Source organism: Dipteris shenzhenensis, chromosome 17, assembly GCF_047967505.1.
Source record: "Dipteris shenzhenensis isolate YYH24624 ecotype China chromosome 17, Dip_SZ_1.0, whole genome shotgun sequence".
Classification (NCBI taxonomy): Eukaryota; Viridiplantae; Streptophyta; class Polypodiopsida; order Gleicheniales; family Dipteridaceae; genus Dipteris; species Dipteris shenzhenensis.
The window spans coordinates 13,402,841-13,417,520 of NC_141612.1; the positions used below are offsets into that span (position 1 = coordinate 13,402,841).

Consider the following 14,680-nt stretch of genomic DNA (forward strand, 5'->3'; position numbering starts at 1 on the left):
AGTGGTTGGTTGGGTAGTGGATTTCCTTTTGGTACAGGAGCATATGTTTGCTGCCTCGGACATCACACATAGACACGGCCTCCTTCTTGGGAGAGGCGCGGAGATCTGGTCTCCCGCAGTGGGAAGGAGTGGAGGGGTTTGCATTTCAGTCTCGTAGGCGGTTGCATATCAGAGGTGTGTGACCAGGGGGACCTCATTACAGATAGAGCAGTCTGGATGGGATTACGGATGGGAGAGGTCAGAGTAGTGGGACGTTTGGGCAAGGAGTGGTCGATTGACCCTTCTTGCATCACACACCTAGATGCCCCACGTTGGAGACTATGGTTATGGGAGGAACACCCTCTCAGTGAGATATAGTGGGACCCCGGAGAGTGGTTATGGCCGGTCAGAGTAGGTCTCTCAGAGAGAGTGGAGGAGGTTCCTTTCTTCTCGTACACCACGCGGATAGGACGTCGCATTCACATGGGCGCAATGGCCTAGACCCCTTCGCGGGAGAGACAATGGAGTGCACAGCAGGTGCCTGAGGAGGTTAGATCCAAATTTTGGGCCCGCCTGTGGTCTAGCTTGTGTCCACGGAAGATATCCTATTTCTTTTGGATGGTCACACACGGTGGTCTCCCAGTGGGCCCGTGGCTTGAGCAGATGCGAGTGGATGGCAGCTGCCACAGATGTACAGTTGGAGCTATGGAGACTATTCCTCACTGCTTATGGAGCTGCCTAGCAGCTCAGAGGATTTGGCTCGGAGCGCTTCGGATTGTGGCACGGCTTCAGAGCACGTAGAGAGATTTCACGTGGGGTATGGCAGCTTGGCTTACAGAGGGGCGCCACGCCTTCTCCATATACACGGCCTCACCAGCTTACCGGATACAGGGTCGGAGCATTCATAGCGTTGAGCTTCACTTGGCTACTCCCCCTCCCTTCTCACCATCCCCCTCAGTCGAGACAGGTTACTGTCTGGGAGACGGTGGCCAGCATCACGGCCTGGAACATGTGGGTGGCCCGTTGCAGCTGGGTCATGGGCCAGCACCATGTTCCTCTGACAGCTACGCTGGTTGCCATTTGGCAGGATATCATTTATACGCTGCGATCCATATGGGAGCGTGGCGTTCCAGGTTCTCGAGCTACCGACGATAGGCGGGCACATTTCTGCAAGGCCTGGCCTGCAGGTGTATTTTATGATCTCACGCTGCGAGGGATTCGCTGGCTGTATAGTCCACCACCATGGTTGTTAGCCCCTGTTATAGAGAATCCCTAGGCAATGAGCTGGGATCTCTGGCAACATGCGGGTTTTCTTTCAACCCGTTTTTGTTTTTGGCCACGATTGGCACCTTTTTCCAATTTGTATGGTTGGATTGTAAGCATTAATAGGAGTTCCTTTTCTTTGTTAAAAAAAAAAGAGTGTTCTTTAGCTAGATGCTGGGATGTATGGTCAGATAGAAGACAGTGGTTGCCAAGCATTAAAGAATCTATCAGTTGATATCTGAATGACCGTTCCTGGTCTGGGAATGGGGCCCTCCAATTTTGGCAGAGGCATTGCCAATAAATTGAAACTGTACTTCTTTTGTTGTCAGAATTTTGTTTTTCAGTTTAAGAAGCATAGATTGAACTTGGCAGGGTGGGTACGAGGCAGGGACTCAACAAGACTGCTGCACTATGAAGGAGGCGGTGCAAGGACAGTATCAACTGATATTGTCTGTCCAATGTACATGCGTGTATGGGATATTTTGGGCATTGCAAAGGATGAAACTGAGACAAGGCCTTTAATTCTTTGCGAGTCAGTTTTCTACCTTTGGTGAAAAATCCATTCAGCAAAATATTTAGTTTTAGAACTATATAGTGTTCTCCCTGTAAGTGTTGCTTGCTACTAATATTTTACTTACAATTATCCTTAATCATGTGTAATGTCGTTTGTTGCAGGTATTCTCATGCCATGGGCAACAGCAATGGAAACATCCACGAATATTGGAATGCCATTGATACAACTCCTGGTCTTCAGGGCGGTTTCATTTGGGACTGGGTTGATCAGGTTGTAGCAACTATGTGAGATCTACTCAGTGACTGCCAAAAGTACTAGGTTGAAAACCTGAGATTCTTAAGTGCACAATACATGTTATAGGAATAAAGAGGTGTAGGGGAGTCTTAATGATTAATTGTTTAGGGACCGGTTTGCTAAAGACCTTGTTTTTCATGCACGTCCATCTTGCCCCCCACTGCTCACTGATGCTCCCTTGGTTTTCTCTTCCATAGGTCCCCACTGGCAGATATATGATTTAACAACTGAAGCAGAGAATGAATATGTATTTTCTTCCATAGTATGCCATATATTACATAAAGAGTGAAGAGTAACACTTGAAAGGTATGCACCCAAAGGTTATGTGCATGAAGACGTGGGTACCCCTCTGAAGGGTGAGACCCTTTCCCCCCAAAGAGGAAAGAACCAACTATTATATCTGAAGAAAATTGATACACAATCAGATATCAGTGAGGCACATAAAATAACAGCAAGCTGCAATGCAGCCTACTTCCCGGTCCACTGCCTCTGGTATTCCAGGAGGTGCCAACAAGTAGCATGGTGGGCCTTGATCCATGAGAATATAAGAGATGCATGGCAGGCCAGGCCTTGCAGAAATGATCGCGATGCTTAGTTATCTTCCTGGAACCCTCTACACATTGCTCCCATATGGCTCACAGAGTATCTATGCTGTCCAGCTAGATGTTGACCAACATGACTGCAGGTCAAAGCTGCTGCCCTCCTCACTAGGCTACAACGTGCTATGGAGGTTGGCATCTGTAATGCTATATAAATCGCTGCCCCTCTACATGAAATTGTGCATCTCTTCAATTGATTTGTGTCTTGTGCAAGGCTATGCCTCATGATTATAGCATGTTGAAAGGCCATACCATTAGGGGGCTGATTTTGGTTTCACATGGATTCAAAGGAAGTCTTTGCTAGATACTTGGGCTGTCAGGCTGATGTGGGCATCTCTCCCTCCAGCAGTTCACTCCTGTGTTGGAGGGCATTAGGAGGAAACTCCTCTTTTTGGAGTTTGGCTAAACTTGACCTTGCTTCAGACCTGCACATGCTTCGGTGGATACATGCTGGGAGATCATAGTGAGCATTTGAGCCTGGCATATTTGGTCTAGATGCACATAGGCATTTGAATTTTGATGGTCTACGTCTACCTATCTTACACTGTGGCTAGTATTTGGACAGACATTGTACACACTTTGATGGTCATTTGGTCAAGTATGCCCGGGTCTTCTTAGTTGGCTTGTGCTAGAAGAATTTTCTTTCTCAATGAGTGGAGAGGCTGTTCCTTTGTCTCATAGGTCACTACAGGTTTGAGGTGGCACTTTCAGCCTCACATAGTTTTTTCTCACACTATGCATGGTGTACGTTTTCCTTCAGCACTTTGCTCCTGGTTTTTTTCATTCTTAATTGAAGTCTTCTTCATGAGAAAAAAAGGAAAAAATCATTCAAGGCCGCTCCTTGATGACTAAAGCCTTTTGTACGACCATATTCTTACAATATGGTTTGTAAAGCCATCCAGGCTTCGGATGGAGTCTTAACATTTTTGACCACAAGGATGATATGGTTTTTAATACAGGTGTATGAGAGTATGAGCATGTTGGCTTCTCTCATCATAGCTTGCAATATCTTTTTTTGGTCTCATCTCGCTCTTTTCAACCACTTCCGAGAAATTTTACATAGTTTTCCAGTTTCAGAATATTCTCTTGCTTAAGTTTTCACGTCATAATTTGTTCTGTCCAATTCGGCATTCTTTGATAAGGAACCTTTACTAGTGTGAGTCATTTTAACTACCAAATTTGTCATACAGACTAAGATTATGCCGGTGTGTTCTTCATAGACAATCTAATAAAATGAAACGATGCACCTATGGAAATGACTATATCCCTCTTGAAATGAAAGCACAATCCAATCAAAAGCCAAATACAGTAGGCCTTAGCCCCTATCTCTCAATGGAATCATGGGTCGAACGGTGATGATGCTCTGCTTGACTCTTGCAATTGACTCCTAGCATGAGTTCTCTTGTCTGAATATGAGAGGATGACATGATAAATATGAAGCTTTCAATGTAGAGGGAAATAAAACTCTAAGCAGGTTAGTGCTCTTCACAATCATGTTGTAAGGTGAATGTATTACTATCAAATGCAAAATATGAAAGCTCCTCTGATTGTAAATAGTTACAATGTGGAGCTTTCAATCTAGAGGTAAATAGCACTCTAAGCAGGTGAGTGCTCTTAACAATCACGTAGTATAACGTGATCGTATTATTGTCAACCACAAAATATGAAAGATCTTCTGATTTACTATAGTGCAGTACATGAGACCCTTGTGCCATTTTATGGAACTCGGGCTATTCCAACACCTCAAAGAGGCAAAGTACCAATACTTAGTGTCAAATGAAGCAAAGTCTGTACTAGTTTATGGGGTGATGTAGATCAGAAAGGGTTTTCTAGTCAGCAAAGCTCATTCCATGGCTTTTTCTGAGTGTCACATGGTATTTTCTAACTGCTTGGCAGGGCCTGTTGAAAGAGGGACTTGATGGGGTAAAGCATTGGGCGTATGGAGGAGACTTTGGGGACGTCCCAAACGACTTAAATTTCTGCCTTAATGGCCTGTTGTGGCCAGATAGAACTCTGCATCCTGCTCTTCATGGTAATTGCAGTCTGCTTTGTTTCTCAGTTTTCCAGTGCAACTTGGCTTTCAGTGTATTATAACATGACATTTACTGTACTTCTGTCCTGCACAAATTGTGTGCTTGCAGAGGTAAAATTTGTCTACCAACCCATCAAGGTCTCCTTGGTGGAACGCACTATCGAGGTAAGATGCACGGCATACTTCAAATCAAAACAGTTACATATGATGGTCTTGTATCGAATGCATGACTTATTTGAAATTAACAGCTGGCTGGTTATTTGAAACTTTACAGATCGCCAACAGATACTTTTTCACATCATCCACAAATCTAGAATTCTTTTGGTCTCTCTCTGGAGATGGTATAGTACTGGATTCTGGGAAACTGTCAATTCCAGAATTACAGGCAGGAGAGAAGCATGTGATAATTCTTGAAGATGGACCTTGGAATTCATGTTGGGAAAATGCAGATGCGATACACATATATTTGACAATTATTGCAAAGCTATCAAATGATGTGCGATGGGCTGAAGCAGGCCACATTATTGCCTCTAATCAGTTCGTTCTTCCTGGGAAGACGTCTCCCACATTTAAGGTGTAGTGATGTGTGCAATTTTCCTAGTGCAATTTCATAATTCTTACTTTCAAATTTCAATGGTCTTGAGTTATTTTTGTGTTATGTTCTAAGAAGGTGATAAGCTTCAAATGTGCACTTCTTGTTTAAGCTGTTTGGCATGTACAATATGTGAAATCCTTATACTCCTTATATTGCAAAATGAGTCAGTTCTCCTCTCCTTGCCCTTGCTTCCTTGGGAGTACTAAAAAAATACAAGACAATAGTAGCAAAGATATGGAACAAAGTTCTGATAGAGAGAGAAAACAATTTATTTTCTTGTTGTACGCTCTTGTTAGTTACAACTCTTTCGTTTCCTGTGATATGACTGGAATCAAATTTCGAAAAGCACTTTTTGGCAGAAACCACAGCTACCAATGCAGTCTCTTTTTTATGATATTTCTAGAACATTCTAAAGAAGCACTCCTTTTAGACGCACTACTCAGCCTTTTCAGACCTCTGCAACCACATGGAGCATCGTGGAGATGAATATGTCAGAGACTAGACTATATCCTGAATGCAGAATTAGGCAATAAGGAACCTCGTGACTCCCTAGATCTCTTACAACACGTGTGCAGAAAAGGATAACTCACCTTTTTTATAGTGAAAACTTTTGATTGATTATATTACAAGAGTAGCGACCTCAAAACGAGGCATCCGAAATTACATCAGTTGAAAATCTCAGTGTATGTGAGATATACGTCACATATTTGGGAAACTTTTTTGGTTATTTGGCAGATTTAGGACGTCTTTATCTCAATACTCACTCTTTTTCTCATGGGTGAGATATTGGGCTCTTTGGACAATCTGGGAAGAGCATAATCTGGCATACTTGGGCCGTCAGTTTCAAAAGTCATATGAATCTTTCAGAGCCTCATTGCGGCAATCTTTATATGATGCCTGCCATGAGGGTGATATACATGCATCTTGCATTGAGCTTTTCTTTTTATGCTTCTGATCTATGGAATACTCTCCATCTTGGAGACTTTCCCTCTTGTAAAGTTATGACATTATAAATACAGAGCATTGGATTTTACCAAAAAAAAAGTATGTGAGATATACATCATGATATACGCAGCACGTCTGCAAGCAATCAAAGTTGCAAGCAATCAAAGAAGGATTGCTGCAGAGAACTCTTAAAAAAACCAAACAAGAAAAATATAGGATCACTAAAGACTTTACAGTCCCTGTCTGCCCATAAAGTCCAGAGTGCCCAATAGCGAACCCAAACAAAGAAAGTTGAAACTCCGATCTGGGTGGATGAAAACCAAAGAGTCAGAAAAACTTCCCAAAAGGAAAAGTCAAGAATCTCGCTCGTCGCAGGTGCTGCCGAAGAAGATCAATGAACTCACGAGAACATGGACAAAACCAGAATAAATGAGGCACAGTCTCCTGAGAACTCAAACATTTGTCGCAACGAGCAAAAGCAATGTGTCTACGAGCCAACATCTGTCCAGATAGAAAAATGCCCAGAAGCACTCGCCAGAAGAAAACTTGTTGCCTAAGAGGAGTTTTGTAGTCCCAATGTTGCCGTAATCTCTTTCTCCACCACTTGGCTGGACGATGCATTCACAAAATAGAATGGCCTTTCTCTGAAACCCAAGATTGAGGCAAAAGGATTTCATACAATGCAGGCACCGTAATCTGAGATAACCTCAAAGGGCGAGAAGAGGACTCTAGGGAAGTCAAAGTCCAATCCTCCAATCTGTCCTGAATTTCCAAAGGAGGAATTGGAACAAAAGGCAAAAGCATACAAACAATTTGTTGCCACAAAGCACGATAATGAGAGCCGAAGCCATACCGTGTAGCTGCCAGAGAAACACACACACACACTTTTTTTTTTAGTGAAATCTTTGATTGATTATATTATATGAGTAGCAACCTCAAAATAAGGTGCTACAATTACATCAACTGAAAATTTTAGTGTATGCCAAAAAGACCTCATGATCTATGCAGCGGGTCTGCAAGCAATCAAAGAAAGATTGCTGCAGAGAACGCCTAAAAAACCCAAATAGAGAGAAAATAGGATCACCAAAGACTTTACAATTCCTATATGTCCATAAAGTCCATAGTGCCCAGTAGCGAACCCAAACGAAGAAAAGATGAAACTCCGGTCTGGATGGATGAAACCCAAATAGCCAGAAGAACTTCCCAAACTGAACAGATGGGAATCTCGCTCGTAGGCACTGTCGAAGCTGATCAAAAAACTCACGAGAGCACGGACAATCCCAAAACAAGTGAGGCACAGTCTTGGAAGAAGCAGAACATCTATGGCAAAGACTGTGAGCAGTAAGTCATCGACATAAAGACTTACTGCTCACAGGGTCCCTGCAAATAATGGAAGATGCGCTTAACTACCCGCCAATGCATAGTTTTTGGGCTGTGCATATACTTGCTCACCTGAGATACTGCAAATTGAATATCAGGTCTAGTGTTGCAGAGATAAATGAGGCATCCAACAGCCTGACTGTAAAAAGTGGCATCAACTATTTCTCCTGCATCATGCATTGTGAGTTTCAGCCCCGGCTCCATGGGAGTGGCTATGGGCTTACAATCATGCATGTTAAATCTGTCCAAGAGTTTCTGCACATACTTGGACTGAGACATAACAGTGCCACGTCTCTCTTGAGAGAACTAGATCCCCAAATAAAAGTGAAGCAGTCCCAAATCTGACATGTCAAAGTTGGTCTGCAAATCAGCTTTGAAATCTGCAATATTATCTTCATTGGACCCTGTGAGCAGTAAGTCATCGACATAAAGAATGATGACTAAAATTTCCCCCCCATCCTTCTTGATGTAGAGGGTGCTCTCAGTAGGACTATTGTGCAGCCCCTTGCTGGTCAAAAAGGCATGAATCTTGGCATACCATGCATGAGGGGCCTGTTTCAGCCCATACAAAGCTTTATTCAGCTTGCATACCTGAAGTGCATTTCCTGAAATTTCAAAGCGTGGAGATTGTTTGACATAAACCTCTTCCAATAAGTCTCCATTTAGGAAGGCTGTTTTAATGTCCAACTGATGAACATTCCACTCAAAATGTGTAGCCATTGCAATAACAGATCGGATGGTGGTCATCCGGGATGTAGGAGCAAAAGTCTCCTCATAATCTATGCCCTTTTTGTGAGCATAGCCTTTGGCAACCAGCCTTGCCTTGTATCTGTCAATGGAGCCATCTGGCTTCCGTTTCACCTTGGAAACCCATCGTGTACCAATGACATGTTTACGTGGTGGCAAGTCTACGACATCCCAAGTCTGATTTTTCTGAATGGACTGCAATTCATCGTGTATGGCATTCATCCAATGCACATTGTCCTTTGCTTCTTCGAATATTGCTCTCCCTGAGAGTCTGTAACAGCTAGTTTGGGACTGTTTTGCTGCATGTATGTCTGCAATTTCTTGCTGAACCACCTGTTCCTCTGCCTGTGGAGGTGGCAAGACATCCTGTGGCTGAACTGGAGCATCGGGAGGTGGCTGTAAATTCTGATTTGCATCAGAAATATGAGCAGGGGAACCCAAGGCAATGGGTAGCAACCCCTCAAAAACATCCTCGGAAGAAGAAGGCATATGAAATTCAGCCCGAGTGTGAGCTGAATTTTATGCAAATATCACATCTCTATTGACAATGATCTTGCGTGTAGCAAGATTGTAGAGACGGTACCCCTTGCTTTCTGCACTGTACCCAACAAATATGCACTTAATTGCCTTATCTGACAACTTATGCCGAAATTCAACTGGCACATGAGCATATGCAAGGCATCCAAAGACACGTAAATGATCCACTGAAGGCTTTCTCCCATTCCAAACTTTATAGGGAGTTTTTGTTTTCAAAGCCTTAGTGGGAGACCGATTTAAGATATAGTTGGCACACATTAGACCTTCAAGCCAGAATTTGTGAGGCATGTGTTTGCTTTTCAGCATACATCTTTTCATCTCCATAAGAGTTCTATTTTTCCTCTCAGCTTTGCCATTTTGCTGAGGGGTCAGCCTCACTGTGAGCTGATGCACAATACCCTTGCCTTTTAGAAAAGCATCAAAATCTGCAAACAAGTATTCCCCACCTCTATCTGTGCGCAATGTCTGTATCTTGAGTCCAGATTCATTTTCAACCATGGCTGAAAAGTGTTTAAACACCATGAACACTTCTGATTTGCGCTTCAGCCCAAAGACCCAAGTGAAATTGGAGTAATCATCAATAAAAGTAACAAAGTAGAGATGACCACCCAATGATGGAGTCCTCATGGGACCACAGACATCACTGTGTATAAGCTGTAATTTTCGGACAGCTTTAACTGAACCATCTTTTTGAAGGGGAATCTGTGCATCTTGCCTAAAATGCACCCTTTACAGGCATGTGGAGGAGGTATCTCAAGAGGTGGCAATGCATCAACCATAGAGTGCTTCTGAAGTGTCATCAAGCTGTTGTAATGCATGTGGCCATATCTCCATAACTCTGCATTCTACATGGCAGCAGTAGGAGTAGAAACTGCAAGAGCATGGGCTGCTCTTTTCTCAAAAAGATCAAGCTGAAAAAGCCCACGCAGCAGAGTACCAGATAATCTCAAGGCATAATCATTTTCTCTGTCTCGGACAGCACATTTGTCATCCTCAAAGATGACTTGAAATCTAGCCCTGTTAAGAGTGGACACTGAAAGGAGATTCTTAGTGATACCAGGCACATACAAGACATCTGAAAGTTTGAAAACTGAGCTATCAATGGCGGTAAGCTCAACTTCTTCTGTACCATGTACTGAATATGACGAGTTGTTGGCACAAGTGACTTTCTTACCAACGGGAGGTGGATGCAAGGAAGTGAAGAGACACTTCCTAGAAGTGATATGCTTGGAGGCACCGCTGTCAAAATACCAAGTATTCAATATTTCATTGACACTGAAAGCTGATGCATCCGTGGAAGGATCATAACTGCAAGTCAAAAAGGCGTATGTATCATCATTACAAGTGGCTGTACTATCCCGAGCATCTGGAGCAGCTAGCCTAGAATCTGAAATGCGAGATCATCCCCACTGTTAGATGCATGAGGAGCTGAATCTGAAACAGCCATACCGGAGCTATTTTTCTTCTCTTTTGCAAGCCTTTTCTTGCATTCTGCAATGTGATGACTTGGCTTTTTGCAGTAATGACAAAAACCCTTCTTCTTGGGCTTACTTGCATCATTCTTAGCCTTTTGTGAAGGCTGTCCTGACCCACTGGAAGGCTGATTTACTGATGTCTTTGCCTGTCCCTTTCCTTTTGACTTGAACTTTGAGAGCATAGCTTGTTCACTTGCACGTGAAGCCAAGTTTTTCCTGGTCTGCTCTTCCTGAAGCAGAGGTCCTATCAACTCATGAAAAGTGAGAGGATTTGCACCCCTTAATGATAAGTTCAGCGAGGTATGAAAGCTGAGATAAGTCTCAGGAAGAGAATTCAGAGTGGTGCTAATCATCTCTGAATCAGGAATAATCTCATCAATGTTCAATAATTGCTCTCTGAGATGGTGTAGCTTTGTGAGGTGGACTGTCATGGAGTCAAGGCTGTTCAGGGTCTCGTGGATGCTCACAACAATCAGTGGGTGCTGTAATCAATTATGGAAGATCTTTTCTCCATCGCTAGCTAAGGTTGAGGCGACTCGGTTGACAGTGCATGTAGAAGAAACGGAACAAGTTTCATCTATGTAAGTTTTTCTGAAGCAGTATTCACATTGGGCACAGGCGGCTTTTGTGCAAGGAAACCAGAGGGAAGCCTTTCGGTCCTATTGGCTCAGAGTATTTGTTGAGGTGACCGAATAGAGCTCTGAAAGGCAGGGCGACAAATAAAAGTTGCAGTCCACTCTTGTCTTTTTTGTGATTATGTCGCAAGAGATCACGTGTTTGAGGTTATTATCCCACTTTGGGAAATACGGGCTGCATACATGCTTTCTAAGATATCCCACGCTGCCTTCGAGGTCTTACACGACCGGATATGCGGAATGATAAATCTTTTCACTGAAAGAGAGATGCATGACAAAGCTAAGGCATCCCGTGAATCCCATCTCTTTTGTTCTGGAGTGGTGGCTACAATTGAACCAACAACCTGTCCTGCAATTGCACCCTGTGCACGACCTCTTCCACCTCCTTGCTGGGGAGGGGTATTAGGTGCCATACCTGCTGGTCGGATCTCATCCCCATTCACATAATCCCATAAATTGCGAGAAGTCAGAATATTGCGTACCATAAAACTCCATATTGAGTAGTTGGTACCATCCAACTTGTCTTCCTATGAAAGACCACGAGGGAAATCATTCTGATTTTGCTGGGCCATATTTGAGAAAGAGATTTTAGCAGATACAAAACTGAATTCCCTTACTAGGAATGAAATGCACAACTCCCAAAAAACACAGCCAAGCACTGGCTGTAAATGCAACTCAGATTTCTACACTTGCACTGTCAGAAATCTGTCCAAGCATCAAAAACTCTCCAGAATCTACCAAAAGTGCTGCAAAACACTTCAAGAAAGGCAGTGTGAAATCTCCAAAATTGCTTCTCCAACACAAAAGCCCCAAAATAGACCTGAAATTGCAACCAGAAAGGGGCAAATTGAACAAAAGCCCCAAATGTTACACAATTTTTTCTGTGACTGCAAAAGCCCCAAATTTTACTGCAAAATTGCAGCGTAAGTGCAAAAGCCCCAAATTTCTTCAACACTTGCAGATTTATTGCAATGTTTGCCCAAAAAAATCCAACTGTGCTCCCACAAAACTGAGCCAAACAATGGCTATATGCAAAGAATGCGCCTGCCAAAGAACCTTGCAAGTAGAACCCTGCTCAAAAGTCTATACTGAAAACGACAGATGCACGAAGCAAGAAGGCCCTGTTGGTACGGTGACTGTACGACAGAAGTACGGATTACCGTACTGTACGGTATGTACAGTATGCAGGTGTACGGAACAATACTGTGAACCGTATGGAATCTGATGCAGGAACTGGTACGGAACTGTACGGCGAACTGTACAGTATAGCAACGAGCTGTACGGCTGACTACGATGTACGGCTGGAACAGGCGCTGCAATTGTACGGCATTATAGTTGTACGGACGTACGATGCAGCAAATGGAGACTGTACGGATTTGTTCACAGGTAGTTGTACCGCGGTTTGTACGTACAGTCCGGGATGTGTACGGCGCTGTCGACGAGGTGGGAGCTGTAACGGTGCACGTGTGAGCTGTACGGGACAGTACGGAAGGTAGCGCAGATACAGTGCGGGACTGTATAGAATCAGTCTGTACAGATTGTACGGACGATTTGTACGGACGACGAGCGATTAGAGCAGGGAGCTGTTGGGTTAGAGTTGGAGGCGAATGTGCAGGAAGAACCCGCTTTGATACCAAATGTGAGAATGGGAGAGAGAGCAAATGAGAGAACAGAAAACGGGAGAGAGAGAGAGAGCTGAAAGCTTAGTTGCAAATAGATGAGAGTGAGAGAGATACAATTGAAGGAGTGAGATAAGGTTTTGTCCTAGTGACAAAACCTTAGTAGTCACTAACCATAGTTAGTGGACTAACTGCGGTTAGGGGGAAAAACCTCTTAAAGAGGGAAAAGTGCCCCTAACTAGCTTATTAAATTACATTGGTCACTGCTGAATTATATCTATAATTCTAACACAATCTTCCAGCCAGGTCCTGGAGTTCCAAAGAAGGAATCGGAACAAAAGGCGAAAGCATAGAAGTAATTTGTCGCCACAAAGGACGATAATGAGAGCCCAATCCATATGTAGTGGTTGCTAGAGAAAAGGAGAGCACAGTACCAGCATCATCTATAACATCAGCAACCGAGGTGATGCCTTTAAACGAGACAAAGTAGGAACGTTGAGGTTCCTGTAAAGCCAAGGGAGACTTTCGACCAGTGAATGCTTTCAACTCTCAAAGAATTCCCAAGCAAAGATTGCCGTTCATTCCATTCTAGATGAGAAAGAACATGCTTCCAGTCAAGAAGCAAGCGGGAGACAAAAAGGGCATCTAGGCAAAGTGCCATCAGTGCAGCCAAAAAAGAAATCCCAGTATCGAGTTGCCAATGACTAAACGCAGAAATAGTGATATGAGTGACCAGAGTCCTAATCATAAGAGCCCAAGGCTATCACCTTGCAGAAATTGCAGCAACGTTTTCCCCCTATGGGCAAGAATATGCACATGAATATCCGTGATGTTCAATCCACCATGCATCTTGGGAGAACAAATGTGATTCATCGAAAGCAGCCTGAGACTTTTTCTGCCATGTTTGGATCACTAGAAGATTTCCATAAAGACAGACATGAAAGATGTAAGATCTACCTTAGTGAACATGACCAATGGCAATTAAAATTGAACATATGCCACAAGGATGGACTGCACTATTTGAAGACGAATGTGCAAAGGCCAGGTTGCCAGTTTCCAATACTCAAGCTTTTTCCGAAGATTAGCCAAAATCCAATGAGTTTGTTGTCGGCAAGTGAGTTCCTATCCCAGAGGGTAACCAAGATGACGAACAAACTGAGTGGGTGGAATGATATCCCCAGGCCATAATAGATTATGCCAGTCTTTGAAATGCAAAGGGAGCAGCTTAGACTTCTGAAAATTAACATGAAGACCAGCTGCCAAACCATAAACAGAGAGGGCCTGCATCAAGGCACCAAGATCATGGGGCGTATTCTTCGGGGTAAAGAAAGAATCATCAGCATAAGCTTGAGCAACCATGCTGCGATTAGCATCCAATTCCAAGCCATGTAGTGATCCTGTAGCCACAAGATGATCAATATATTGCAGCATAGGATGAGTAGCAATGGCATACAGTAAAGCATTGAGAGGGCATCCCTGGCGGACCGAACAACGAAGAGTCCACTCATCAGAGATATCTCCAGAAATAATGCAAGCCGCATTGCTCTCTCTTTAAAGCCAGTAAATAACCTGCTGCATTTTTGGTCCAAACCCCAAAGCTCGCATAGTTTGCGAGATGAAATCCCATTGAACTGTGTCAAAGGCTTTTGCAATATCTACCTGCAAGAGTAGAACATCCTGCTGCGTGTATGTGGCATATTCAATCCCAATATAAGCATTGGCAATGTTATCTGTGATATGGCAACGTGGAACAAAGCCATATTGGGAGGGATGCAACCCACCATTTTGGCAATGATCTTGTAAATGACTGGCATGAGCGTGATTGGCCTCCAATCACCAAGTGAATCACATAGCTGCTTTTTTGGAATCAGCTTGAGAAGACCCTTTTTCCATGACACAGGCATCTGCTGATTTTGCCATGCTGTATTTACCATTTGCAGCAAGGTGAATTTAAGAAGATCCCAGAGTGGAAGAAAAAATTCAACAGTGAGACCATCCCATCCTGGAGATTTCCATCTGCCACAGGATCTCAGTGCATCAAACAATTCCCTTTCAGCGAAGGGATG

At 43.5% G+C, this 14,680-nt stretch overlaps 1 protein-coding gene across 2 annotated transcripts in view; it reads left to right on the forward strand.

Moving 5' to 3' along the window:
- LOC147891711 (glycoside hydrolase family 2 protein) overlaps window positions 1-14,680 on the forward strand; it is a 165,817-nt gene that overhangs the window by 96,685 nt on the left and 54,452 nt on the right. For both annotated transcript variants that reach the window (XR_015542402.1, XM_087387885.1), the window contains exons 10-14: window positions 1,615-1,774; window positions 1,918-2,026; window positions 4,546-4,681; window positions 4,791-4,846; window positions 4,956-5,255. Coding sequence is in view for 1 of the 2 variants with exons in the window: in XM_087387885.1 (XP_087244011.1) it covers window positions 1,615-1,774; window positions 1,918-2,026; window positions 4,546-4,681; window positions 4,791-4,846; window positions 4,956-5,255 (761 nt within the window). In the remaining variant the exon portion in view is untranslated. The remainder of the gene's footprint in view (window positions 1-1,614; window positions 1,775-1,917; window positions 2,027-4,545; window positions 4,682-4,790; window positions 4,847-4,955; window positions 5,256-14,680) is intronic.